This window comes from Hesperophylax consimilis, chromosome 27 (assembly GCF_061612785.1).
Source record: "Hesperophylax consimilis isolate HC1 chromosome 27, BYU_Hcon_1.0, whole genome shotgun sequence".
Classification (NCBI taxonomy): Eukaryota; Metazoa; Arthropoda; class Insecta; order Trichoptera; family Limnephilidae; genus Hesperophylax; species Hesperophylax consimilis.
This window is the reverse complement of record NC_142862.1, coordinates 16,554,752-16,576,902: the sequence shown is the minus strand read 5'-3', so window position 1 is coordinate 16,576,902 and position 22,151 is coordinate 16,554,752. Positions and strand designations below refer to the sequence as shown.

General features: G+C 34.3%; 1 protein-coding gene across 4 annotated transcripts; it reads left to right on the top strand.

The window, feature by feature from the left end:
- The first annotated feature begins 522 nt into the window (after positions 1-522).
- Positions 523-20,733, top strand: LOC149410662 (cytochrome P450 9e2-like). 4 transcript variants are annotated; one of them, XM_089648225.1, is made up of 9 exons: positions 523-799; positions 1,814-1,977; positions 2,962-3,102; positions 3,348-3,547; positions 12,772-13,000; positions 14,988-15,209; positions 17,580-17,680; positions 18,132-18,300; positions 20,332-20,732. In XM_089648225.1, exons 1-9 carry the CDS (start codon positions 579-581, stop codon positions 20,499-20,501), a joined length of 1,617 nt encoding a protein of 538 aa, XP_089504351.1. In that variant the 5' UTR covers positions 523-578; the 3' UTR covers positions 20,502-20,732. The 4 variants fall into 4 exon arrangements, with proteins under 4 accessions (XP_089504351.1, XP_089504352.1, XP_089504353.1 ...); XM_089648226.1 differs by having other exon boundaries at positions 18,132-18,320; positions 20,332-20,490; XM_089648227.1 differs by lacking the exon at positions 2,962-3,102 and having other exon boundaries at positions 20,332-20,733.
- Positions 20,734-22,151: the final 1,418 nt, after the last annotated feature.

Sequence of the window (22,151 nt, the reverse complement as noted above, 5' to 3'; positions counted from 1 at the left end):
GGGGCAATTTCTTTTCCAAATATATACATATGTTTTATTACTATGTAATTACACTAATTTAGATGCATTATAACTACTATGTAGTAGTACACTACTTACATTTATATCACACTTACAAAACATGTAATATTTTTTACTTTCTCACTGCAACATACTTACAGCAGCACTATGTGTAAGTATCTAAAATATTATTATTTATGTAAGTACTGATAAATTACTACAACAATGCTGTACACTTCTCTTCCAACCACAGGCTAACACTTCCATGGAAGCGTAGTATTAAAATCTCTAAATATGTAGAAACCTAATGTAAATACTATTTTATAGGTATGTACTTAAATTATTTCTTAAATAAATAAAAATATTTTTGTTAAAATCTAACCAAAATTGTTTTTGCTTTCTGAAAAACTTATCAATAAAGGCAGGCCGGGGGTTATCATACAATGAAACATTATTTGACTTCCGTTTGAAAACATAACAAGTAAACAAATTGTTGAAAAACTACAAGGCATCATTCTGTTTGCAAGTCTGACTGGAATAGCATTGAGGTTATACTTTTTTTCATATTGCGATCAGTGATGTTGGAATTAAGTTCGTATTTGGTTATTTTATCCATTGGATTTCTGAGTTTCCTTTATTACTTGTATACTAAATGGGAAGATGATTATTTGATATCCAAAGGAGTTAAGTTTATTCCTACTAGAGTACCCTTCATAGGGAACATGCTCAGTGTTGTGATGGGAAAGGAACATTTGAAGGATCTTATTCACCGGGTTTACAACACTTTCCCGGATCAAAAGTAAGTTCCGATTTTGTAAAATATTGTTAACTGACCATTGAGTAGGTATTGAATTGTTTACGAATTTGGCATTGACGGTTTGCGATGTTGAAAACTGGGGAGGCACCAACATATTTTTAAGTATTATTTTAAATTTACATATCCAACGTTAGCGGAAAATTCAAGTCAGTGCGACGATCCTCCATGGCAGGAAAATAATTAGTGATCACGGGCATGTGCCTAGACGGTGGTTGAAAAATCCAAAACAATTTAATTACAAACTATTAATTGAATAAACAAAACTTTAAAAAACATCTTAGATGATTGATGCTACTTTGGAAGTGTTGTGAGGCGCGACTCAAACAAAACACCACATGACTATGTCAGCTACCATTCATTTCGATTCCATGTGACTTCCATCCCCCTCCGCTGCATCAGCTGCTCTCGGAGGCGGGCCCTATGTCTGCCTCGATTCGTACTGCATTCTGCAGCTGCAGATCTAGAAATTCAAGTATGGCTGGCTGGTATGACAAGTTACACAAAGACAACAAATTCTAGTGAAATACGAAAATATAAAGGGTAATATTCAAATTGCAGTAGCTTTAAGGCTTATACTATATATTGGAAGTGTGGATTTCCCCTTTCTCCTCTGTTTTTAGTGGAGGCATAACCTCCCCTGCCTCATTGCATGAACTGTCACTGGAATTTGTGTGGGATTTGACTTCTTCTATTATTGCTCTCCAATGGCTGTGGTCCCTCACCATTTGCCTCCAGTCCTCAGAATTTGTTTCCTGCTCCAAATCCTCTTGCATGCAGTCTATCCACCTCGTCCTCAGTCTGCCTCTGGCTTGCTTCCACTGGGGCACAGTCATCATTTTTGACGTTCTGTCATTTGGCATTCTTTCAACAAGTCCAGTAAATCGCAGTCTTTTGGACTTTCATGCTTCAGTTTTAATAATCTGTTGGGCCTTGAACACCGAATTAATTTTTGTATTGAACATTACAATCCTGTCTTCATCTAAATGATGTTTTCAGATACATTGGATTCCGGCAGTTTGGTGGAACCCTGTTGTGGATAAGAGATATAGATTTGATAAAGCAAATTGCCATAAAGGATTTTGACCACTTTCAAGACCACACTATTCTCTACGATTCTAAAACGGACCCATTCTTTGGAAACAACTTGTCTACTCTTAGAGGTCTGTTGGTGTTTATGTCCCCTGCAAACACTTAACAAATAATTCCTAGAAGTGTGATTTAAACTGATTTGAAAGATTATTATATTCATATTTTTTTATCGACTATTTGTCTAATCTCAAAAAATCTCAAATCATTTCTAACAAAGTTTAGTAGTTTATGCACAGTCCTCCTCACTAGGGATTCCTGTTCTGAGGCGGACTATAGCTAGTTGTATTAGTGTTACATCTTGATTTCCTCATCTTTGTGTTTGTTGATTTCCTTATCTTCATGTTTGTTGATTCCTCATCTTCATGTTTGTTGATTTCCTAATCTTCATGTTTGTTGATTTCCTCATCTTCATGTTTGTTGATTTCATAATCTTCATGTTTGTTGATTTCCTCATCTTCATTTTTGTCGATTTCCTCATTTCATAAGATCTTTCGACTTCTAGCCTCCAGGCAGGTCAATGAAATTGAATGTAGATAGTTTAAAAAATTTGTTTAATTTTACCAGAAGTAAGGAAAAAATTAAGCTTTTTTTTATGTGAATACAGCACAAGAGTAAATAATAATAATAATAGTAATACAGCACTGCTCCTGAGATTATGGCATCTTCATGATTATCTTTTGAAGCTGAAGAGATGGGGAGAGGAGGGTCAGAAATTACCTGCTATTCAGATCTGGTTACTAAACACGGCTAAAGCTATTTCAAGCAACGTTTCGATTCTGAATGGTGGTCTTTCACCAGGGCGATGCTGAGAGTATCTACTTCTAGAAAGTGCCCCAAGTACACTTATATTATTTTATATGAATTAAATGTGAAATAACCCAATTTATTAATAATTTAATTGCTGGGGTTCGATTGTTATTAGGTTCGTCCTAACTCCGAGAGGCATGCGCCACAACGAATGAGTGTCAAGCAATAGTTGGAATACCAATGGAAATGTTTGAATACGTTATTATGGTGAATGATTTTATACATTACTATAACATAATTTCTAACAGGGCAGAAATGGCGAGACATGAGGCCGACTCTCAGTCCTGCCTTTACCAGCTCCAAGATAAGGGGAATGTATGAGTTTGTCACCAAATGTGCAGAGGAAATGGTCAAACATCTTTACAAACAAACAGATACAGTGGAAAATGGTAATCTCATTTACGATATCAACTTGGTAATCATATCATATCTGGTGTATAGGACCGGCCCAGAGCCAAATGGCCCCTGGCGCTAGTAAAAACCTCAAGGGCGCTGTATTAGTTATTACGTTTTATCAGCGCCTTGGCAAGATGGCGCCGCGCCCGGATAGAACTGCTCCAATTGCGCCTGACAGGGCCGGCCCTGAGTATTTAGGTACATATTATGTTTAAAATATTATTACCTATCTTTTTAGATCTGGGAATTGTTGAAATAGAGGCAAAAGACATATTTACAAGATTTGCAAGTGATGTCATAGCTACCTGTGCCTTTGGAATTGAGGTTAATTCTTTTAAAGAAAGTCAAAATGAATTCTACACTATGGGAAAAGAGATAACCAATTTTTCTGGTTTCCGTATGCTCAAATTCATACCTTCAACAGCAAAGATTATGAAGGTAAGCTTGATCTACAAATATCATATGGAAGGTATTATTCATTTGTGGAGTAAACACGTATCTTACATAGGCAATTGCGACTCTATATGAGGGAAGCGTTGCATGTTTAGGGTGAATCGTGATTTTATGAAGTTGATTTGCATGGATTTTTTTTTTTTTTTTTTTTTATAATATTTAATTTTTATTTAATATTAAATTTACAATTACATGTTATTACATTACATTAAGATTATTTTCTTTTTATTACAGTACATCGTGATACACCTTTTTTTAGAGCAAATGCTCGTGTTAAAAAGGCGGAGAAACGCGTGTAAATAGTAATTTAACATATTTTTTCAGAGAGTGTAATGATAATGAAAAGAATTTTTATTTTTTAATATAACAAAATAAAAATTTTATATGTAACAAAATTTTATCAAATAGAAAAGAGAAAAGGATGTAAAAGAAAGAAAGAGATAAGAATAAGAAATAAGAGAAAAGGATTTCAATATAATAATAATTGAGAGATTATATTGTCTTTTTAAGTATAAACGATTTTAATATGCTATTGATATAGTGCTTTTATTGAGCTTTTGAATTTTTTATAATTCATTTCCAATCTTAAGTTAAGAGGTAATTGGTTAAACCATTTGACACCAAAATATTTATAAAATTGTTGGGCTGTGGTGGTGTTACAGCGCGGGATAGTTATAGAGCCAAGAATACTTTGTCTATTGCTGTTCGAAAAAGTTATTAAGTTGTCAATGTTGAAACAATCTTTATGTATTTGAAAAAGAGTTATTTTTTTATAAATAATATGAAGTGAAGGGACTTTAAATTCTTGAAATAATCTAATTGTGGGGTAATCATACGGTTTTTTCAAAATTATTTTTACTAATATTCTTTGGATGATTTCTAAAGGTAAGAGAGAAGTTTTGAATGCTCCACCCCAACCAACAATTCCGTATTGTAATACTGATTGAATTAGTGAAAAATATATGGTTCTTAATAATTTAAAATTTAGTATGTTTCGTATTCTAAGAAAAATGTACAATAATTTTCTTAATCTTTCTACTATTGCATTGATTTGTAATTTCCACTTTATGTTACTATCTATAATTACACCTAGATATTTTACATTAGTTTTAACAGTAAGTACAGAGCAGTCAGGTTTACATAAATTTGAAATTCTATTACAATTACATGAGTGTATACTTATCTTTAAATTATCAGGGAATGAATTTTTATTAATGGTGAAAGGTATTATAAAAGTTTTTTCAGTATTAAGTGTTAACAAATTATTATCGAACCATTTTTTTAGTATGTTTATATCTAACTCTGCTGTTTTTTGGGTTTCATTCCAAGTTAATCCCTCAGTTAAAATTGCTGTGTCGTCAGCGTATGAAATAAGTTTAGACATAATTGAGAGATTAAAAATATCGTTGACATAAATGATGAAAAGAATTGGACCTAGAACAGTTCCCTGCGGGATGCCAAAATTTGTGGTCTGCGAATCACTCAGAGAGCCATTTAACTTTACAAATTGCTCTCTATTAAAAAGGTAATTTTCAATCCACGTTAAAGCATTGTTAGTTATACCAATTTTCGCTAGTTTCGAGATAAGATTAGAGTGTGATATACTATCAAATGCTTTTCTTAAGTCGACAAATGTTCCAATGCATTTTTTTTTATTATCTAAAGATTTATAAATTTCAGATGTTAAATCAACGATAGCATCTTGAGTGCTCATATTTTCTCTAAAACCATATTGATGTGCATTTAAAATATTATTTTCTTTAACAAATTTAAATATTTGTTTTTTTACAATTTTTTCAAATATTTTGGCAATGTTTGAGGTGAGAGAAATTGGCCTATAGTTACTACTTAGATTGGGGTCCCCAGATTTAAAAATTGGGGAAATAATAGTTTTTTTGTAGGTAAAGGGAAAGTTGCCATTTTCAAAACTTGTATTTATGATGTGAGCCAATGGTTTACAGAGTGAGTCAGAATTTTTTTTAAGTATTTCTACAGAAATATTGTCAAAACCAGGGGAAGAATTACCTTTTAATTCATTAACAATTTGTTTAATTTCATCAACATTAGTTCGTTGAAATTGACTCAAGTTGTTACAATTATTGGATGGTGACGGTAGATCTTTATTATCAGTGTTATTTATTTTAAGTGCTAATTTTTCATTATTATCAGTGTTTTTTATTTTGAGTGCTAATTTTTCACCAACTGACCCAAAATAACTATTAAAAATATTTGCACATTTCGTTGGATCCGTGTTTACATCGTAAAGTTTGTTATCAATATCTGTGATTTTGTTTATGTTAGATTTTTTTGGTTTTTTATTGATAATTTCATTTATAGTTTGCCATATCTTTTTATTATTGTTGCCAGCAATATTGATTTTTTCTTTATAGAAATCTTCTTTGGTTTTCCGAATAATGTGGCATAGTTTATTTCTGAATTTTTTAAAGTATTCGTATAGTTTATAGTTTTCTGGAAACTTTTTATGTTCTTTATAAATTTTTTCTTTATGTCTAATTGAAATTATGATTCCTTGAGTGATCCATGGTTTTAATTTTTTAAATTTAGTTTTTGGAGAGTATTTTATAATGGAAGAGGAAGATTTGATGTGCTTTTTCAAGATTGCTTCAAAATTTAGTGAACATAAGTCGGTGTTATTAGAGGATAGAACAGTATCCCAATTTTCAATATTAAGGTTTTGTTGTAATTTTTCGTAATTAATAATAGTTTTTGGGAAATTATTGCGGGAGTAATTATTCACATCTATTTTGTCAGTTTTAAAAGCTACAATACATGTGTGATGATCAGTAATGTTATTTTTCCAAATAATTGTTTTTATTTTTTCAGTTTCATTAGAATTACACCAGATATGATCTATGCATGATGGCCTTTGTCCATGAAATTCTCTCGTATATTTTTTTATACATGGTTTAAAATTTAGTTCCGTTAATGTGTTGATATATTCAGTTTTTTCATTATTTCTATTATTTTCAAATTCGTTAGATATATCAATATTAACATCGCCTACAACAAATGCATTTTGAGAACAATTAGTATTTATAATAGATTTCAGATTCTCGGTGAAATTACTAATGCTCGAGTTATGTGTTCTATATAATGCTATTATATCATAAAACGTGTGTTTTATAATAATTCGAATATGAAGACAATTTACAAGATCGATATGGATTTCATTAACGGAAATATTCTCATGAATAGATTTTACAAAAACAATGATTCCGCTGTTTTGATTTATTTTGTAAGTTGTGACAAAGTATTTGTAACCAGGTAAATTATAGGTACCTGAGTAGCCGCTAATTCTGGCTTCAGACAACACAATACAATCCGGTTTATGAGTGAGTTCATTTAATGCAAGTGTAAAATGATCAAAATTTTTCGAGACACTTCGAATATTTAGGTGAAGGATTGTTAATGCTTTTAGAGAATCTATTTCTAATAATGTGTTATTACATTCAACACTAGTTAGACAAATATTTTCCGAAATATTAAAAGATGAGTCTATCTCTTCAAATAATGAGTCAGACATGGTAGTGTTTTAAGAGTATAGAAAAATAAATTTTTGATTTCGACATTATTGTATTGTTGAAATATAATTGTAGGAAAAAATGTATTTGAGGAGAAAAAGTGTTCGCCGAGTGAAACATTAGTTTCAGCAAGAAAATAAATATTAACAAAATTATTAGAATAAAAAAAACACAATGGTAACAAAAAAGAAATTGGTAACAAAATCTCTTATGAATCTCATGTATGAATTTATACATGAAATGTAATTTAATTCTGCTAACATATTTAAATAATTTAAGTGTCCGATAAATAGCAATGATATTAAATGAATAATTCATAAAATTTATCTCCTTTGATAATAATTGCATTGCATTGATTTGAATGCAAGAAATGAAAGGTGTAGGCTTGGGTGTAAGTATAATTAAACAATCTGAAAGTACGTTGCTTGTTGTATGCTGATGATGCAGTGCTCATTTCTAATAGTATGCAAGAAAAGTCCCTTGTGTCTAGGATAAACAATATGTTATACATATATTTATTTATTTATTTATACATCCAAAAATGCTTTTACATAAAAGTGATACATGATGCAGTGTACATAGAAGAATATCTGTATTATATAGAAAATACTAACATTACATAGATGTAATCCATTATCGTGTCTGATAGTTGGTTGTGTGTATAGTTGGATGTATTGCAGAAGAATGTTATATTTTGTCTTGTATTCCTAGTCGGCACACGGAATTTAATAGTGACAACAATGGCGGGACTGTTAATGACCCTGTGTAACAGAACCAGGTCTGAAATAATTCTCCTGTCAGACAGTGTTTTGGGGATTTGGTAGTGAGACAATGAAAGATATGTTGTGATGTCACAGCGTTTATTTTGAGTGAGTCAGTTGTGAGTTGACTCCGGACCGATGACGATGATACCAGGAGTAAGCGGCGATGACGGCGGTTAGTGGTCGAGGCGGTAAAGTCGGTGGCACCGCGTTGGTGGAGACTGGACTCGAGGATGTGTTCAGCATTGGGGATTATGTGGAGTCTTCCGGGTACTTCAGTGTGAAACAGGGTAGTTGAAGGTGTGATGGACCTGGTCGGCAGTTGTGCGGGAGATGCAGGCCAGCGACGATGTTGCGGGTCCGAGGCGCAGACCAGCGAAGGTGTCGCATGGTCTAGGCGCTTGAGGAGCGCATGCCAGAGATGATATCCGGGGCCAGGGCGCTGATGTAATCCCGAAGAGTCCATGGTAATCCGTAGCCTCTCCTATAAAGTCCGTGCAGAGCAGGACGTAGGTGAGTAGGTCCGTGGCCTACTCACCTACGTACACGTAGGCATTGAGCAGTCACAGGGCTTGCAGGTTGTTCACTGTTGTAACTGCTAATAATTTCTGCGAGCGCCCATGAACATATACACCTCCTCCGTTTGACTTTTTGCTCGAATTAGGACTTGGATCAAGGCGATGGGTAGTATATTGATTTAGGCCTAATTCTGACGAGCCGATATCTGCATTTAACCATTTTTCAGTTAGTAATAAAAGGTCATATAAGAAGGTGGGAGAATTCATTTTTAGTTGTTGCAATTTCGTACGGATTCCTCGAACATTTTTTTTATTTTTTTATTTATTTATTTATTTATATTTTAAATGCATATTTACAGAATAAAAAATTTCAATAACAAAGATACATTATACAAATACACAATCATAATTGCCTAATTAGCGATTTAAATTTATTAATGCTCAGGTGGAAAATGTCGATGTCAGAGGCTAGTGAGTTTAGAAGGACTATCATTCTTCCGAGAGGCATTGCTAATGGTAAGTTAGTCCTACATCTCGGAAGAATGAATGGTTTGTGTCTACGCGCTCTTGCGAAGTATCAGGGACGTAAAATAAAATTTTATTCAAAATTTCTGGATTGTTGATATGACCGTTCAACAAGTTATAGGCCATCATCAGCAACGCAGTTTTCCGCCTGTTGACAAGACTATCGATACCTAGCATTCCGGAAAGGAAAGCTGATGGGTAGTAATAGGGATAGTACCCGAAGTCTCTAAGATAAAGATAACGTAGAAACTTCTTTTGTACTTTCTCTACCATTGAAGTGTACGTTGCATCACCGGGTCCCCATATTATTGAGCCACTTTCCAAAATACTACGTACTAGGCTAAAATATAGCAAGCGAACCACGGCAGAGCTGCAAAAATGCCTGGAGTTACATAGCACAAATCCAAGCATTCTCAAAGCCCTGCTGCATATCGTTTCAATTTGAACGTGAAATGTTAAGTGTGGGTCAAAGGTTATTCCCAGATCTTTCGGTTCAGAAATATGTTTAAGAGAACATTGGGACATCCTATAGTTAAAGCAAATCACAGTGTTTGCTCTAGTATAGCACATTATGGCGCATTTCTTAAAGTTAAAACCTAATTTATTAATTTCACTCCATACCACGATAGCATTTATGTCTCTCTGGAGCTGTGCGCAGTTTTCTAAGGTCCGGATTCTTAAAAATAGCTTTAAGTCATCTGCAAATAACAAAAATTTCGCAAACTTTATGGCATTATGAATGTCATTAGTAAAAAGGGAAAAAAGTAAAGGACCAAGATTAGAACCTTGAGGAACCCCAGAGTTTGTGGGAAAGTACGTCGAGTTAGAAATACCATACGTTGCGTATTGCTGTCTACTTGATAAATAGCTCACAAATAAATTTAAAATTTTTGCCGAGAATCCAAAACGGTCTAATTTATTTAAGAGTATCAGCGGTTCTACGGTATCAAAAGCCTTTGCGAAGTCGTTGTATGAGACGTCAACTTGGTTGTTACCGTCAAGAGCTTGAGATACATATTCCGTAAAGACCATCAAATTTGACACAGTCGATCTGCCAGATCTAAAACCATGTTGTTTGTCTATTAAATAAGGTTCTACTTGGGCGTAGATATATTTATGAATTATTAGTTGGAACAATTTAGCCGGAGAGGAGAGGATCGCTACTCTCTGTAGTTAGAGACCAAATATTTATCCCCATCCTTATACAGTGGTGTAACTTTAGAGATCTTCCACAAATTAGGAAATGTTCCCGTGCTAAGAGAAAAATTAAAAATGTAAAGTAGGGGTATTAATAAAGGCTCTATACAACCCTTTAATAAAAATGACGGAATAAAATCAGGTCCAAATGACGTTTTCGCTTTGAGTTTTTTAACTGCAGCTAACATATCAGATTTTGTGATGTTAGGAATATCAACATTCTGCGCTGCTGATGATGTATAATTCCCCGGTATAAATTAACTTAAATCTGTAACTTGCTGACTGTAAACCGATTTAAAATAGTCCGCGTATGCTTCGGGAATATCAATTCCCAAGTGTGATTGTCCATTCCAAGTGACACGGTCGACAAACCCATCATCACTTCTTTTGGATGAGACATATTCCCAGAACGACCTGGGATCAGATTTGATGTTTTTTTCAATGATGTTAATATAATTTGTATGGGCCAATTGCATACTGCGTTTAACTTTAGCTCTAAGACAGCAAAACATTTCACATTCTCTTACTAGTCCAGTTTTCTTCCATTTTCTAAAATGTCTGAACTTTAGCTTTATATCGCTAATAATTTCATTGGAAAACCATTGAGGATCTTTCTTTCATTCTTCGGAATGCGTTTCCTTTTGAAGCACATATCGAAGTAATTATAAATAGTAGAATAGAAATAGTCTACGGCTAAATTAACGTTATTAAAATTCATCAAAAGTTGCCAATCGTGCGATTGTAAGTGATTATAAATCTGTTTAAAATTGCCATTTTCGAATTTCCACCCGTGCATTTTACTCACAAATTTATTATTATCATTAATTGGTTCATTTTTACATTTTTTTTTCATATATAGAAACTCTACGTCCAGTGATGGATGGTAAGGATCTTCGCTAACTAGCGAAGAAATAGACTTGCACACATTCAAATCAAAGTTACTCACAATTAAATCTAATGAACGTCCTTTCGAATTTAACACAAAGTTTTTGTTTGACATTTGAAACAAATCCAATACATACGAAAATTCAGAAGTAGTGTTTTTGAAATTTAAACATGAATAGAAATTAAAATCACCTATTTGCAGTATTTTTTTGTTATTTAGTAATTTGTGATTTGAGATAATATTTTCAAAGAGGCTAGTATACCTTTCAACAGGTGATGCCGGTGGAATGTAAACAATACATGTGTATATTTTCAATCCATTTAAATTAATTTTCAGCCACATATTTTCCCCGTCAGTCTCGAGATGTTGAAGTCTCTCGGCCCGAGGTCCATCGTTATTACGCCGCATGGCGACCAGTACTCCTCCGCCTCTTGATAATATCCATTGAATCTTAAAAGTGTGTTATGTTTGTTTATCAGTTTTTTTGTATGGCTTTTGATAATTTTAGGAAATCCATTAAAATGTTTGATTCGCAAATCAATTTCACCCTTTTCTTTTCTCTCCTCCATTTCCTTTGAAATAAATCTTAAATGTTCTCTTTGTTGGAGGCTCCTATCTGGTTTCATTTTTATTCCATTAGGCAAAGTAATTTTTACTAAAAGAAATAAGTTTTGCCAGCTTAGGGTCTTCAAATTTGACTTTAATGGGCCTGATTTTGTTTAAAATTTTACTACCAAGCCTGAATTTTAACTTCTTCAGGTTTGAACTCGCTATATATTTCACTAATGACAGCTAAAACTTTTTTTTTATCTTCCGAGATATTCTCCATGCTTGAGTTGGAACTAGACATGGAAATGTTAAGTAAAATCACGTTCTTGGTACGGATCTTACGTTTCTCTATCTCAGCGAGCAAGGCACAAATTTGGCGTGGTTTCTTGGGGTAATACTTTATTTTCTGTGATCTTTTCAAATATCACAACTTTCCCCTCAGGGACTCCTACATATACTCCTAGGTCCTGCATGGTTCCAGAGAGGTTAGATAATTTGGTGAGTATTTTTGCCATTTGATCTTTAGTAATTTTTAAAGAGGGATCGGTAATGGCACTATGGATGCCAGTAATCTCTTCTTTGGCTTTATTTAAAAGAGAAAGTGCTGCATTCATTTTTGAAGCGTTATTCTGCGGAATTTGGCACTATACTTATTAAAAAGAAACACTGAGAAAGAAACAGAGTCACTGCACACAGAAGTTTAAATAATAGTTTTAAAAATGTTTGCTTGTTTTAAAACAATATATTTTTTTAATATATATATTTTTATTTTTTTGGTTTTATAGATTTTGATATATTTTGGCTCTATATTTGTTAAAAAAAACATGAATTATTCAAGAGCAAAACATAAACTCGACATCTGTCATATTGCATTCAGTCCCCCATTAATGGAGTTCCTTAAGTTCACCCATCTTTCAATGTCCTTATCAGCCTTTACATCTCTCGTAAACCTACTTCCTAAATTCACAGGGCCTGGCAATCCGCTCCGGGCATCGGCTTGCTAAGACGCCAAGAAGCCAAGGCGCTGATAGTATCTAACACACTACCCTGTCAGCCTTTACATCTCTCGTAAACCTACTTCCTAAATTCACAGGGCCTGGCAATCCGCTCCGGGCATCGGCTTGCTAAGACGCCAAGAAGCCAAGGCGCTGATAGTACCTAACACACTACCCTGTCAGCCTTTCCATCTACAATATTGTGATTTACATGAAATTAATTATTTTCTTTGAAGTTTTTGAAGATCCCAATGCTCAGCAACAGCATTAAAAACTTCTACAGAAAGCTAGTTGAGGGAACAATGAAGTATAGAACTAAACATAACATTATCAGACCTGACATGATCCATCTTTTGATGGAAGCCAAGAATGGATCCCTGAGGTACACCAACACTAGTGACAACGATGAAGAAAGCTTTGCGACCGCTGAGGAATCCTTGTTCGGTAAAAGAACAGTCAAAAGACGTAAGTTCATAAACTAAATAAAATTTCTGACCTAGAAAACATTGTAGCAAACAACAAAAGAAAGATCCACCCCTCAATAGAAATAATATACATATACACAAATGGATACATATTTGTAAGCAGAATGTCACTAATCATTTATTTAAAAAAAAATTAAAACTTTTATTCACTTTTTTATTTCTGACCATTACCGATTTCAGTCTGAAGATGTCTGTGATATGCTGAAACCGGTAACAGTTAAAAATAAAAACTTTTAAGCTGTTTTAATAAATAATTGTAATGGAATTCCACTACAAATTTTATTGTCAGTATCAAAAATATAAGGTAACTATTACTGCTTATCTCAAATGTTTATCTCCTATTGATGTTAACTGTTAATTTATCATCATCATTATTATACATATATAATATAAACTGTTTGAAAATGTACCATGTTATTACATAAAATGTTGTTAATATGTACCTACTGGTACCTACTGACAAATTACAAAAGTCATTTAGCAGGTTTGAATTATAATAGAGAAAAAAAAGTTCCCATTGTATCAATAACATAATATTGTATTTTTATATGTTTCTTGAAAGACCTTAGTTAAATAAGTTCTAATTCATATCAAATTCCGTATGTACATCTGCCAACAAATAATTTGTCTTAATATTTTAAAGCATTATGTGCAAAAATTTTTTTTTATAAAATATTTAGATTAGCACCATCTATGAACGAGCATTCAATGAGTGAGACGTTATAATCTACGCATGCAAAGATGGCGCTAGTTTAATTATTTTACTAAAAACACTCTGTTAAGGGTACGCACATTATAATCTATGTATTTCTATAAACATGAACATGGAGGTTTATTTAATTACTTTATTAAAAGACACATTTTGCAAGGCACACAAATACAATACTGCATTGAATTATCGATTCGATATCTTGAAATATTTATAATTTTTATATGGACAAAATTATTTATTCATATTCGTATTGCATATGTACGTGCGCAAATAAATAATTCGCCTTAATATTATAAAACATAACTAGCAAAAAGTGTATTTTAATAAAATAATTAAATTAACGCTATCTATGAATGTGTAGATTATAATATACGTTTCATTTGACCAGTCAGTGGCTATGTTGGCATCGTGTTTGGGTCCCACCTAGGCATAGTATGTCCTTTGTCACAACACAAGCAACATTTTCCGCTTACTGTAGTGGTCGTATGAGATTTTCAAATATTGTCAGGTTATTCATAAACGGGAATGTTTTTATTTTTTAAAGATAAACTAATGTATAAGACAAGGTTTTATGCATAGCATAAAGGATAACAAATAATTATAAGCAAATTATATATTATATTTCTGGCGACTAGTTATTGCTTACAATTATTTGTTACCCTTTATGCTATGCATAAAACCTTGTCTTATAAACATTAGTACATCATTAGAAAAATAATAATATTTGAAAAATCAAAAATATTTCACCAATAAATGAAGATATCATATGTCTCGACGCCATCTAGTGAAAAATTTAGCACTAACAAAGCCTTTCCTACAAAAATAAAGTTGGTTGTTTACAGGTGGAAAAAATATAATAAGCAGTAATTGTTGATGGAGGTACTAGTACATATTGAATCATTTGGCGGGTTGGAAATAAGCCGACATAGCTTAGTGGATACAGAGCACCTGACCGGACATCAGAAGGCACGGGTTCAATTCCCGTTGGCGGCATTTATTTTTACTCGGGAGATATTTTCAATTTGTATTAATATTTCGGGCGACTAATTATTGCTTATAATTATTTGGGAATGTTTTTCTTTCTTTTAAAGAAAAATAATATAAAAAATAATTAATAAAAATTTTGTATGAACTGTCGATTTCCCGAAAACTAATGAATAAATAAAATTTAATTTAATGTCCTTTCCCATCATTATCGAGTTTAAATATTCTTTGTCTATATTACTGATATTTCAATTGTTGCTCCTCATTCCAGAATGGTCAGATGATGAAATCACAGCACAAGCCGTTGTCTTCCTCATGGCAGGCTTTGACACTTCCGCTGTGCTTATGTCTTTCATTGCCTATGAACTAATAATCAACCGTGACATACAAGAAAAGTTAGAACAAGAAATAGATGCTACGTACCTTCGAAACGGAGGCAAAATTGGCTACAATCAACTGCAGGGAATGAAGTATTTAGACATGGTTGTGTGTGGTAAGTTAAAATCTTTCAGATACAGTGCCTCTTGCATGCATATTTTGAAAAAAACTGTACCTATTTATTTTAATTTATTTATTTCTATTCTTGCACATACATTTTACAATGATTACGGTTTACATGGATAATATGGTCCAGTAATACAAAAAAAGAAAATAATCAGTAACTGTACGTATTTATTTTGAAAAAAAAACTGTACCTACGTATTTTAATTTATTTATTTCTATTCTTGTACATAAATTTTACAATGATTACGGTTTACATGGATAATATGGTCCAGTAATACAAAAAAAGATAATAATCAGTAACTGTGTGTAAATAGGTTAGTGGTAGTGTTTTCTGAACATCTCACTAGGGGAACCTGTACTGAGGTGATCGCATGGTTTAGGTGAAGTGTTATTATACCGTCATAAGTAAAAACATAGTACGTAGAAACAAAGACACTGTGGTTCGATCTGTGGCGTTGAGAGAACAATCCAGAATTGTCTCATTAATAATAAACAGCTCGACCTACTTAGTTACTTGCAAATTAATACCGAAAATTAATCGTAAACAATGCGACCTACCTACGATAATACGTTGCAAGTCGGTCTGGCACATTACGCCAACTCGCTAGAAGGTTCTAGCCTATCGCCTATGCGTAATAGCGGCGCCGCCGAAAGTTCCCGAAAGGCCCAGACTGAGCGAGTGTCTCCGTTTTATTTGCGATTTCACCTACCTACTGTCGCCGTCGGCTGTACCGTATAAATAAGCCCGACGCAGCGAGCAGTCAGTCAGTCATCAATCAACCGTCAACAATTTACAAATCTCGCGAGTGACAACCGGCGCGCCTCGCGCCCCGCGCAGGACGATATTCCCGGCTTCGCCCGTACTCAATCATGGACTCCATCGGGACATCATCATAGCGCCTTGGCCACCGTCCCTGGCCAGCGCTACACGGATCATAGCTTCCTGGTTCCAGCGCATCTGACCAGCGCTTCATCCATGCACCATGACCACCACGAGGACACGCAGCATCCTCACTGGTCTACGCACCTCCCGCTCAACCGCCTACAAGGTCCACCGTACCTTCGGCCTTCCCATCAGCACTGGAGTACCTGAAGACCCACGTTCTTCGCCAGTGCCTGACCGTCAACGAGTCCGGTCACCAGCGTCCAGCGTCGACTCACTGACCCGCGTTTGACCAGCACATCACCGCCTGCATCCGGAGAATACAACATCTGTCCTAAGTCATCTCATCACGGCTACCTGATTCATCAAATAAACACTGTGACCTTCACGACCGACTTTCATTTCGTGCCTCTCACCAGATCCCCAAAGATCCATGGAGGCGGTCTTGTATATTAGGTTAGTAGCAACAAAAGTACATCACAATAAAATATGTACATTATGTGGACACTATATAGTGAAAAGAATACTACACGAACTGAACTTAATGAACGAAAAGAGAGTATAGAGAGTTGAGCATGAGAAAAATTACGCTTTATAAGCATTAACGCTTATTTGGGACTGACCTATGCAGATTATATGTTGAGGTGTCACACTATGCTATAATCTTCCTCAGGAGAGGGGGTCAGATCAATTGGGGAACTGCCGCGGAATATCATTTCTTTGTATGAGATCTGTCACCTTGACAGATGACAGCCGCGTGATCACAGCGCTCCGTAAAATGATCTGACCCCCTCTCCATTATTTCAAATATCGCTTGGCTAGCAGATCACATCTTATCACCGTCCCCACGCTCACACTCATAACACATCATCTTTCAGGTGTGACATGTCTGTATGGGATTGTATGGCGAACGATATGGTGTGATATAAAACGCTTTGATGCGTATAGCGTAATGTGTGGCCAACCTAAATAATTTAAACACGCCAGTATTTACCTAAATAAATTACCGAATACAATAATAATCTATTTTTAATTAGAACTAATTATATAATTTAAATATTACATAACTAAATTGTGTGTTATGTTTGGTTTGGGGTGAATAGGTGTTCGGAATTTTTTTTGCGTATAATTATTTTCCTATATTCTTCGAAAAATATATTCATACCAATTTTTCTTCGCAGTTGAAAATGAATGCAAGATTCATGATTTGTAACCATAGATAATGGAAACAAGGGGAATGGGACATAAACCACTATTAGCAGACATGAAACAGCAGCGCCGAAACAACGGCATGTCTTAAAAAAGTACAGCAGCGCCCCTGCCTTTGTATAAAGTTCATTGCATAGCCACTTGGATAGTCCGTGCAGTTATTGGTTACGACCAAATGAGTTACGACTCGGCTACAGTTAGCCCGCTTCCGTGCCATATTTCTCTTTGATTCTATTATAACAATGTTTGTAACTTTCCTGCTTTCAGAGACATTGAGAAAATGGCCCCCTGTACTGGCTACTGATAGACTTTGCATGAAACCCTATGCGCTCCCTCCTCCCTGTGAAACTAGCGATAAAGAATATAAGGTGAGTTCAAGAGAAAAATTCTAATTAGTTATTCAGATTTAGTGCTCCAGCACGTCTATCAATGGTAGAAATTACTGGCAATGTCTCACATAAATAAATGTCATTTCGTGACATTTAAGATGTAATTAATTAATTTAATTTAATTTAATTTTTTAGCATTTAAGATCCTCGGCTACGAATCCATAGTTAGTGGTTTCAAATCCCGGCCAAATGCTGCATATAAATACGCAAGCTGAACCATGAATTATGTGAAATGAACGAAGCAACCGCAAACCGATTCGCTGCTTGCGGTTGCTTCGTTTCTTTCCCATAATTTGGTGTAGTTCGGCACGCTCCTCGTTTCGCAAATGTATATCCAGCATTATATCATCTCTATATTATTGATTTTGGAGAGACATGAATACTTTTATACATGAAATTAACAATGTACTTATTTATTTCAATGTTTCAGCTTAAAGTTAATGATGGCATATGGATTCCCATATATGCAATTCACCATGATGAGAAATATTATGAAAATCCTGACATATTCAATCCGGAGAGGTTTTCTGAAAAAAATAAACCTAAAATAAACCCACTGACCTATATGCCATTTGGAGTGGGACCTAGAAACTGTATAGGTGTGTTTTCTTTTATAAAAGTGAGTTTTTTATATGAGTTGTTTAGCTTTATATATATAAAGCTAAACAACTCATTTGTCATTTTGAGATTCCTAGGTACCTAAATCCCTCTTAATATAGGTATTTTATTTAGTCATATCGTCATATGTATACACTTCCAACAGTTATGTCCTAGCTAAACACATTCGAAAATAATTATGTAAACTGAAATATTTTTGTGTCTTGTTCTGTTTTCATGATTCGTTTAGATTTATTAGTAAATATTATCTTCTTCTTCAACGATATATTAAATTGATGGGCATAACCTTTAAGGCGATGCACTACGTCGTGTAATATTTTAAATTGAGCTGCTATCAATAACAACCCTTACGTAGATGGCGATAAGATTTAAATTCCCGCTTAACACAATCCACCTGTTTTGATTTATGCAAGAAAAAAACATGGCCAAAAAGTGCCTTTTATTTTATTTTGTGGATGTTCAGCCATAAATATTTAATTTTTTTTCGATCATTTTATAAATAACTTAATTTGCCACATTATACAATAAAATCATAACTGAAAATGGGTTCGTAAGTAGGAAATTTTGAACTTTAAAGCAGTTTTCATAGGCCTTTACATTATTTTTTTCTGGGCTTATAAAAAGACTTATTATTTCAAAGACCAAGATGTATTCTACTCGCAGTATTTAATTAAAGCATCTGAAACATTTCTAGGCGACCAAATGTTCAAACCCAAAACTCAGGATTTTGCATTACTACGTATGGCATCGCCTTAAAGTTATTAAAAAAAAGTTGTTCCAATAAAAAAAATATATTTATTATTCATTTACCGAGGCATTTGAAGCGATTGACAAACGAGACATCCTCATTGACGGGGGGAATGATTTGTATTTTGGTTAAGCTCATAGACAAGCGACACTGACGCAGCGGAATGATCGTTTTGCTGTGTTTTATTATAATTGCATTATATCGCGACTCTCCAGAGTTATGGAAAGAAAAATTCAAAGATTATCATTATATTCGCACACTTTAGGTAAGTACTGTTTCCGCAGATGTCCACAAAGAAACTAGGGTGAAAGTATTGACGGGTCGATTGAAGTTCCGTCAAATGCACATAGGCAAATTACAATTCACTGGAATTTTATTTTTAAATACATATATGTTTTTGAATTTAATTATTATTTTTTGGTAAACTAATGTTTTTAAGACAAGATTTTTTATGCATAGCACAAAGGGTAACAATTATTTTACAAGCAATAATTGTTCGCCTGAAACACTCATCCACATTGAAAAATCTCCTGATAAAAGATACATGACGCCAACGGGACTCGAACCCGTGTCCCTTCGATTTCCGGATTTTTTTCAATGTGGATGAGTGTTTCAGGCGAACAATTATTGCTTGTAAAATAATTATTTGAATTTCACGTTTGCTTTCAGAAAATGTAAATGAATGAATCATAATAATATTTACTGAATGTAAATCTTGGAAGTGGAAATTAACCCACTTCCCCACATTCGATCGAGCTGAAACTCAGCAGATAGACTCATTGGTGATAAAAATGTGTATTATCAACTTTTGGTGGCAATCATGCATACACAAGCTGACATATACGCATTGCTCTGAAATTGGGTGACATTGCAGCATTTAATATACGAAATAAGTGTCAGTCCCACCCAATATAGATTTAGTAGAATTGTTAGCGCAGTTGACTCCATTCCAAAGTTTCAATCCTCAGTCAAACCATTTTTTTTGTTTTTAATTTTTAAAAGTTCACAGCAGTTAAGCGCAAGTTCCTGAGGAGAAAGGTTCAATCCTCAGTCAGATGTATTACAGTTAAAAAAAACTTTTTTTACGCATTCATTTTCATTTTTTCATAGTCGAATGCATCAATGAATTTACATGAGTATTTTTTTCGTGTCAACTCTGGCTGTGATACTTATGCATGATGTTTGTTTGTTATTAATAATATATAACAAAAAGCCTGAATGCCATTATAATAATATTATATAAATGATGTATTATCCCATTTAGGTTCCCGATTTGCCTTGATGGAAGCAAAGGCTGTTATATTTAACTTATTGAAGAACTTTCACTTGGTGCAAACGGAAAAAACTGAAATTCCCATACAACTTAACAAGAATACTACAATGTTATATGCCAAAAATGGTATTTGGTTTGGTTTAAAGCCCAGAATTAAATAGATATTACAACATACTAGTTTGGTTTAAAGCCCAGAATTATGTAGATATTAAAACATACTGGTTTGATTTTAAGCCCAGAATTACATAGATATTACAACAAACAATTATAGTCCAAGCGATGACCGTAAAAATCCCATCCCATAGGCCACAAGAACCAAATTAGTACTGGGATTTAACCCCAAATAAGATTAGTTAAAAAAACGCATTCATCCAGATTTCGGCCCGGGAGGAGTCCTGGAAAGCGACGACTTCCGGTGGTGTCATTTTTGGGATGAAAATATCCGACGTGCCACATTACCAAAACTAACGGCAAAAGTTGATTGCAAATTTGTTATGAAAAAAAAAAATTGTTCGGCCAACTTTTGTGTGGGGAGAAGTACCTAACAAATAATTAACGGGTAATTTAAAAATGTCGCTAGAAGAAAGGTATTTTTCGCTCGAATAATCGCGAAGACCATAAGGTTCTCCTCGGCCGAATTTCGGCCGAACGACATTTTTCGTAAACAGGGAATTTTTATCTAAAATCTGACATCTATTTCATTCGTGTGGCCGATGAGATATTTTGCCGCATCTGGAGGATACCTATAATGTCATTTGTTAGGTACTTCTCCCCACACAAAAGTTGGCCGAATGATTTTTTTTTTCAAAACAAATTTGCAATGAACTTTTGCCGTTAGTTTTGGTAATGTGGCACGTCGGATATTTTCATCCCAAAAATGACACCGGAAGTCGTCGCTTTCCAGGACTCCTCCCGGGCCAAAATCTGGATGAATGCGTTTTTTTAACTAATCTTATTTGGGATTAAAGCCCAGTACTAATTTGGTTCATGTGGCCTATGGGATGGGATTTTTACAGTCATCGCTTGGACTATTACCCATGCAAGTAAATGTAAATCGCCCTTGAGTTAATAGATACATAATAATAGAAACAGAGGGAGAAACCATAGTCAAGTTAGCCTCTCAGAAGCTGGGCTTACCTGCCTACTGCACAGGGCCCACAGATATTGCATATAATAACATAACTGCTGACCCTGTACGAATCGCAAGTGCGCCCCACTGTTGAATTCTCAACAAACGAATAGCAATCTTCAGAGCACGGGAATGCTGTTCTTGTTCGACCAGTATTTCAATGGAAGATCCCTTCAGCACCGGAGCAGAGGGGAAACACGCCAAATGCGTGCCCAACGTTTGTACATGGTTGACATTTGTCACATGAGAACGGGTCGATTTCTCACGAAAATGGCGCTATAGAAATCATCCAAACACTATTATTATTCTTTTTATGTTAAAAAATAAACATTTTTTCATTTTTACTGGAATTTTCTATCCTGATCGAATAAAAAGATTGAAACATGCTGTGAGATTTATGTCATTTTATACAGTAATGATTATAACGTAAAACACATAAATGTATAAACAATACCATTTTTTTTATCTGAATACCCCACAAGAGTCCCAACCGCTCCCAATCGTCTGGAGCCAGTGAATCTATGGCATCCCAAATTGGGGTATATTATATTGTGAGGCTGAAGGTACGGGGAGCGGAAGGATATGGGAAAGAGGAAGGTGGGGGAGTACCTGGCTATTCAGATCTGGTCACCAAACACGGCTAACGCCATTTTAACAACACAAATTAATCACATAAAATTGA

Excerpts from the sequence above, each read along its gene's own strand:
- LOC149410662 (XM_089648225.1), top strand. The coding sequence starts at position 579 with ATGTTGGAATTAAGTTCGTATTTGGTTATTTTATCCATTGGATTTCTG. Across the intron at positions 1,978-2,961 it reads CAACTTGTCTACTCTTAGAG|GGCAGAAATGGCGAGACATG; the intron begins GTCTGTTGGTGT and ends AATTTCTAACAG. Across the intron at positions 15,210-17,579 it reads TTTAGACATGGTTGTGTGTG|AGACATTGAGAAAATGGCCC; the intron begins GTAAGTTAAAAT and ends TCCTGCTTTCAG.